Source organism: Filicampus tigris, chromosome 3, assembly GCF_054856515.1.
Source record: "Filicampus tigris isolate MCC_2025a chromosome 3, RoL_Ftig_1.0, whole genome shotgun sequence".
Classification (NCBI taxonomy): domain Eukaryota; kingdom Metazoa; phylum Chordata; class Actinopteri; order Syngnathiformes; family Syngnathidae; genus Filicampus; species Filicampus tigris.
The window spans coordinates 18,919,407-18,926,388 of NC_141219.1; the positions used below are offsets into that span (position 1 = coordinate 18,919,407).

At 42.8% G+C, this 6,982-nt stretch overlaps 1 protein-coding gene across 1 annotated transcript in view; it reads left to right on the top strand.

Annotated features, from left to right (window-relative positions):
- Positions 1-1,470: 1,470 nt before the first annotated feature.
- The window catches only part of tmem41b (transmembrane protein 41B), a 7,881-nt gene continuing 2,369 nt past the window's right edge, over positions 1,471-6,982 (top strand). The window contains exons 1-7 of the mRNA XM_086026837.1: positions 1,471-1,736; positions 2,844-2,961; positions 3,599-3,727; positions 4,493-4,586; positions 5,280-5,384; positions 6,289-6,427; positions 6,522-6,982. The exon at positions 6,522-6,982 is cut by the window's right edge and continues 2,369 nt beyond it. Of these exons, the coding sequence (XP_085882963.1) occupies positions 1,622-1,736; positions 2,844-2,961; positions 3,599-3,727; positions 4,493-4,586; positions 5,280-5,384; positions 6,289-6,427; positions 6,522-6,691 (870 nt within the window). The 5' untranslated portion in view covers positions 1,471-1,621 and the 3' untranslated portion in view covers positions 6,692-6,982. The remainder of the gene's footprint in view (positions 1,737-2,843; positions 2,962-3,598; positions 3,728-4,492; positions 4,587-5,279; positions 5,385-6,288; positions 6,428-6,521) is intronic.

Here is a 6,982-nt window from a genome sequence, read left to right on the forward strand (position 1 = left end):
GGAGCCTATCCCAGCTGTTTTAGGGCAGTAGGCGGGGGACACCCTGAATTGGTTGCCAGCCAATCGCAGGGCACACAGAGACAAACATCCGCACTCACAATCACACCTAAGGGCAACTTAGAGTGTCCAATCAATTTACCATGCATGTTCTTGGAACGTGGGAGGAAACCGGAGAACCCGGAGAAAACCCAGACTCGCAGGCACGGGGAGAACATGCAAACTCCACGCAGGGAGGCCGGAGCCGGGACCGAACCCACGACCTCTGAACTGTGAGGCGGACGTGCTAACCAGTCGATCACCGTGCCGCCCGTTAAATAAATAAATCAAATCAAATCAAACAAAAGACCAGGCGTACCAAAATGACCACTGCGCGTTGTTTACTCTAATATGCCTAAATTGTTATAGAGTGGTGGAACGCATAGCATACAACATGCAAATAAAAGAAAGGCCCAATCCCAATACCCACACTTGCACCCTACGGTCTTCGCTGAAAGTGCACACGTAGTCGAAGTGCAAGAAGGGTGCGAGGGTGCATGTTACAAGTATACAAAAATTTGAAGAATTGGGACACTTCGTGTGACGCCTTCGACTTATGCCTCTGCGTCAGCGAGCATGGCGGCACAGGTTGTTGTTTTGGCAATTTTGCTGTTTAAAATTAGATTAAAACTTAAGTTAAGTATTAGTAAAGTAACGCTCGGTCTTCCAATCGATCGTAGCGGTGGCTCCATTATTTGGACTATTTACGGCTCCGCTCGATGTGCGAAGCATGTGCAGAAGGCTGCTAAGTACGGCGGCGAAACTAAGACAAAATGCTTAGGTAAACGGTGATGTTAAAACATCGATCGAATTTAGACATATACACATAATAAAAAGGTAATAATCGGATATTTACACTTGAAGATACTTTTTTTGGCACAGATACAGGAATTCCACCGAATGTCGTCAGTTTCCCGCAATTTCAGTCAAAATTGCAATGTGTTGTGGGTAATATGCTTCGGCTGAGGGGACATGGATGCGGGTTTAGCCGAAGCCGGGTGCATGGGTACAAAGGGGGCGGGGCGACAGGGCACTTTGCAGAATTGGGACACCCTAAGATAAGGGACCTCCAGCTCCTCGAGAGCCATATCCTGCCTGTTTGGATCTCTCCTTACTACAACACACCTGATACAAATGATCAGCTCATCAGCATGCTCGCTAGAAGTCTGAAACGATCCTGATCATTTGAGTGAGGTGTGTTGTAGTAGGGAGACATCCAAAACAGGCAGGATATGGCTCTCGGAGAAACGGAGTTCCCTACCCCTGCCCTACACACTCGTACCCTAAGCGGGAACGCGCAAATAAGGGGCACGAGGGGTGCAAGTGTGGATATTGGGATTTAAAGAGAGTAGGCGTACCTACATATTTTTGGCACACATGAAACCCCATAAACCCCACAAGTGCGCGCATGACAATAGATGTAATATTAATGTCCTCCAGACGGTGGCACTGTTGTCCATTGTACACGTTATGCGCTGGAAGCGAAAGGAAAGCCTCGTCAGGTGTAACGTGTCATCCCACCGGTTAGTGTATCGGTATCTATTCTTCTGCCGGCTCATACAGAAATCGGCCCTCGGGGGACGGAATGGCGTTATCTCAGAATACGGCCACAAAGCGGAGGGACAGACGAGATACCGACGGCTTGGTTTTGTCACAGGGGGAAGTGAACGCTAATGCTACGGTCCCCACAGCATTGACAGGTATGTTTGTAGTGGCTAATTTAACATATTAAGTCTAGCATTTCAGGGTCGAATATTAAGCCACCCGGAATTTCGAGTTTTCCGAAGTTGCTTCTTAAGTAGATGATTTACTTTTGGCTTCATTCGGCTAGTTGAATGCGGCTAACGACCATTTGAACGCTCCGTTAGCTTAGCATCAGGGCAAAACCAGTGCTGTCATGTTGCAGTCGATTGTCGCTGTCACGTGACGATTAGCCGACCAGTTACAATGTAACTCAGTATCATATTGCGAAACAATTTCTTTCTTTCTTTTTTAAATATTGCAACTCAACTCCAAAGGCTAGCATCGTGGAACACGTCGTGATGTAATTGTAGACGTTTCTGGTGTCTGGACTTTACTTTAAGATTTTTCTGGCGACGTTTTATTCTTCCTTGCTACATTTGAGCACGTCTGTAGTTTCTACTTTGTCGAAATTGGTGTTACTTCCCCCCCAACTTTAGCTGATAGTCAAGTTGTGTGTATGTGTGTGGGGGGATTGCAAGCATTCATTTTTCTACATGAGAGAGACCAGTGTATCAGGCATATTTTTACTGTGATGAACATAAACAAAGTTGGGAAAACAAATAAAAATGTACCCATTTTTGTCCAACTAAAAAGTCAATATCTGAAAATCAGAGTTAAAACCTTTTATAAATGTTGTAATCTTTACCGTCTTTTCAAAAGGTATGTATCACAGGAAAGCTGGCCAAACAGAAACTGACAACATGTACTCTACATAAATGCAGCCGATCCTCATATACTCGCTGTTGGGCACCCGCGGAATCACAAAATGAATTTAGTTTTCAATATAGAAGCATTGCCTCTATAGTCAGTAAAGGTTGTGCAATGGCGAGTTTGAGCCTGGAGAGAATTCATTTGCTTCACATGGTTTCAAAGAAAGTAGAACTAATGTGGACAGCAACGGGTTGCGGGGAACATATTTTGTATGACTTTGGTCGTTCCACATCTCCTTCCATTGGTTAATGATCATGTGAATCTGAAAGTAACATTTTCCCTTGAACACGCAATTTGCTCAATCCCAAAAGTAAACGGCATTGATGCAAATTGTTCTTTTCCTTTCCTCATAGATAGCCATCATGCCGCAGGGAGCTCGACGCGCATGTCTCTCTTCATTCTTCTCGCTACCTTCACCTGCTCTGCCTCGATGATGTACCTGGTCTATCGGAACTTCCCAGAGCTTACAGAGTAAGTTGCTTTAAGTCACCACTATAACCTCAGCAGTTATGTGAATTTGTGGTGATGTGTTGTTGCCGCTGTGTTTCCCATGGTAACACGTTGAGCAGTAACGTAGGTAACAGTATACTTGTAGCTACCTATGATGTCTGTAGTTTCCTCTGAAGCGGGTGACCAAGATGAGGTCAGTCACATTGGTTCTTGGAGAGAACTTAGAAGGAATGTCTTGAAAGTCATGTAATTATTGGTTTTATAAAGGTGATATATATAATAAAAAAAACGATAATGTATGCACTGCAAGAATGTATTAGTTCACCTACATTGAACATTGAAGGAAAGCTAATGTATGTGTATCAACAATACTGCTTTGGAGTAGCACCTAATGCAAATACGCATTTACAATGCATTGGTGGAGGAGAAACAGCACATTACACTACATAATGATGTACGCAAAACACAGGGCAGCGACGATACGTGTGTGTGGCTAATTTTCCACAGTACATGATCTCTTACGCCACACTAATGTGACACAGCACACGGGGTGAGAATCATTGCTATTGTGGTATGTTAAAGTATCACTTTCCACTGTCAAATGGAGAATCAATGTTCAAAGACTATTATAAATGCAAATTTTTCATTTTTCTTCCAGTGATGAAATGGAGAAAATCAAGATACCCAAAGATATGGACGATGCCAGAGCTTTGGGAACTGTATTGTCCAAATACAAAGACACCTACTACAGCCAGGTGTTGGTGGCCTACTTTGCAACTTATGTTTTGTATCCTCAGATGGGAAAAATGACACTGATGTCTTCGTTATAGGTGACAACATAAGTCATGTATTATTAGGGATGTAACGATTTACTGAAGCTTCGATTCAATTTTGAGTTCCCGATTTTCGGTTTGATTCGATTTTTAAAAACTCAATAACATGCTTGTCTCTGTGTATAGTGTGGTGCTGCAACTATCCACAAATGCAAAATGCAATGATGTTTGGCGCAAGCGCATAATTGGATCTACACATCCAAAATATGGTATGCTTCTGGAATGGAAAAAAAAATACATTTTTTAAAACTCTAAATTAGTATTTTCTAATGATCTAAGTGTGTTGTCTTTTGTTAGGTGTTACTGTATGGGGCTTGTGAGTGCTGAGATGTCCAAGAGCGATTCTGTTCAATTCAAATAGATTATTCGATTAATTAGTTTGAATCGATTTTTAATCGATTTTCGATTAATCGTTACATCCCTATGTATTATGGTAAATGAACTACAGTGGGTACGGCAATTGTTCAGACCCCTTGAAATGTTTCACTTTCTGTGTCATTGCAGCCATTTGCCAATGAATTTTCCGTACCCACTGTATATCTAAATACATTTCTCACTTCTCGCTGGCAATGATTGTTTTGCCTTAAGAGTGTGGTCATGGAAGGAACTCCACTCATACTTTAAGGCCCCATTGCATTTCATTTAGCTTGTGTAAATGTATGTGATGTTTATTGTCTTTGAAAATATCAATATATATATACCTTGACACCATTCATTAGCCTTCAAACCTTTGCAATCCCTGGATCGATTTTCCTCAGCATCCTGTCTGGATATCTTTACCCTTTCCCTCTGGCTCTCTTCTTAGTCTGCTTGGTGAGTAATCACAATAAATTGTATTATTAGTATCACATTGGATAGTAACCCATTTTCATTCCTGTTTGGATCTGTTTGGTGTACTTTCCAACTATGAGAAAATCAAGAAAATGTCTGGTGGGGCACATTGTGCTTATGTAAAAACACATTATGGTTCTCTTGTGTGGGAGGAAAAAAACAATCAAGCCAGAGTTGCATTCATTTTAGTTTTTTAGCATAATTACAAACTGCAATCTGGTGGATATTTGGGAAGATAACGTTGCAAAGCAAGTACGGAGTTAAAACTCTTATGTTTTGTTGTGGACTAGTGGGGCCTGTTAATTCAATACGTCGGCACTGTCCTTATCTCCAATTTTGGAAAGTTTTTAAATTGTCACTTTAATGCGATTTCTGTAACGCGGAAACATGATTCAGGTCAAAATAAGACAATGAAAAAAATGGAGATAAGTGTTTTTCACATGACAGCGACGATATAGAATGATGCGGAATTTCTACAGAGCAGTACTATTTGGTTCAGTGTGCAATTTATTCCATTTATTTTGTCAAAAATTCTGCGCTATACTTATCGGCAACGTGGTAAAAGTCTTTCATTCTTCTTTTGTCCTCTGGCAGCCAGGAACAACCTTGAGTTTTCCAATCACTTATTGTGCGAAGATGAAAAATGCGTCTGTTATTATTTCTTTGTCATGGCAGTGCTCTGGTTTGGGGGCTTCCTTTTGCTACATGCTGTCCTACTTGGTGGGCCGACCCATGGTCTACAAATATCTTACGGAAAAAGCCCAAAAGTGGTCACAGCAGGTAAGAACAATTAATGATTACATGGGAATATTGGGACAGTGTGTGCCTATCAGCCTTCATTGATAGTAGAACACTTGCCTTGTAATTTTCAAAGTATGGTGGCTTGTGGGCTCCCTCTTTCTCTTTTGTGCAATGTCAGAAGTTACAACCACTGCCTCGTTTCATTTCAGTCATAGAATGATACCTTCACTTAAGAGTGACCCGACTGATGTTTTTTTTTTTTTTTTTAGATGTGAGCTGGCAGGCACCAGATAATAAACAATTGTTTAAAAAGAGGCTCAGCGCTTCAAGCTGTTTGTTGCCTTTCCCAGTGAGTTTCCTGTCAAACTGAACATAAAACAAAGACAATTATACACTGTATTTATTCAAACCACATAACGCATGAAAGGCTGCTAGCTTAACGCGAACAAGCAATGCAAAACACACGTAGACCGACTAATTAAGCTAGCATCAGTATTGCAGTAGTTATAACACTTTAGCCAACAGATAGTCTTTATCCTCTGCCCATAAAAAAAACGTTTACTGCATCTTACTGAGTCAGTGGTTGTGAACCTCCCCTTTGTGTATTTTTCACTACGTATGGTATGTCCCCCGTCCTCCGTCCCTTAAAATCACCGTCCGTCCGGGACGGAGGGACGGACCTTTCCGCCCCCAGGACGGAATGCCCAGCTCTGCATTTCCCTTTTAGCTGTGATTTTAACTTTGCTGCTGGATACTATCATTGTGTGGATGTAATCGACATTGGATTACAGGACAAAGCGTAATCCAAGTTTGAGCGACTTTTTACCGCACTTTCAACATCCCGGACGAGATACCAGGACCTGCTCTATCCAACTAGAGTTTAAAAAGCCATTGATTGATTGATTTAACATCCATCTTTTGACTTTTTATTTTTCACTGGCAGGTGGATAAACACAGAGACCATTTAATCAATTATATCATCTTCCTGAGGATAACTCCATTTCTTCCCAACTGGTTCATCAACATCACCTCACCTGTCATCAACGTGCCCTTGGGGGTCTTTTTTGTTGGAACCTTTTTGGGTGGGTATTTATGATTCCTTCTGTGTGTGTTGTGCTGAAATAACTTTTAACTTTTGGGTCTTTTTTTAATGGATCCACCCGTGGTTATTCACAGGCGTGGCGCCGCCGTCTTTCGTAGCCATCAACGCGGGCACAACGCTGTACAAACTGACCACTGCCGGCGAGGCCGTGTCCTGGAACTCTTTGGCTGTGCTCGCCGTCCTTGCCGTGCTGTCCATCTTGCCTGTCTGCTTCCAGAAAAAGCTGCAGCAGAAGCTGGAGTAGACCACAAAAGACCTCAGCACCTGATCTTGCAGGCGACCACAACTAAGAGTAACCGCCCCCCCCCCCCCCCCCCCCGCCCCCATCCTTTCACCTCAGGAACATGCGGCCATCGCTCACGATGCTCTGCCTCGGCCGCAGCTGCGTGAAGTACGAGTGGGAGGTTCACCCGCGCCGATAATACGACAAACATGACTCGACTGGATGGTCTGCACAATGGTGACTTGTTCCTGATGTTGCATCATTTTTGCTCATATGCTCATAATTATTGATCGTGGCACATCCGACGGAGCC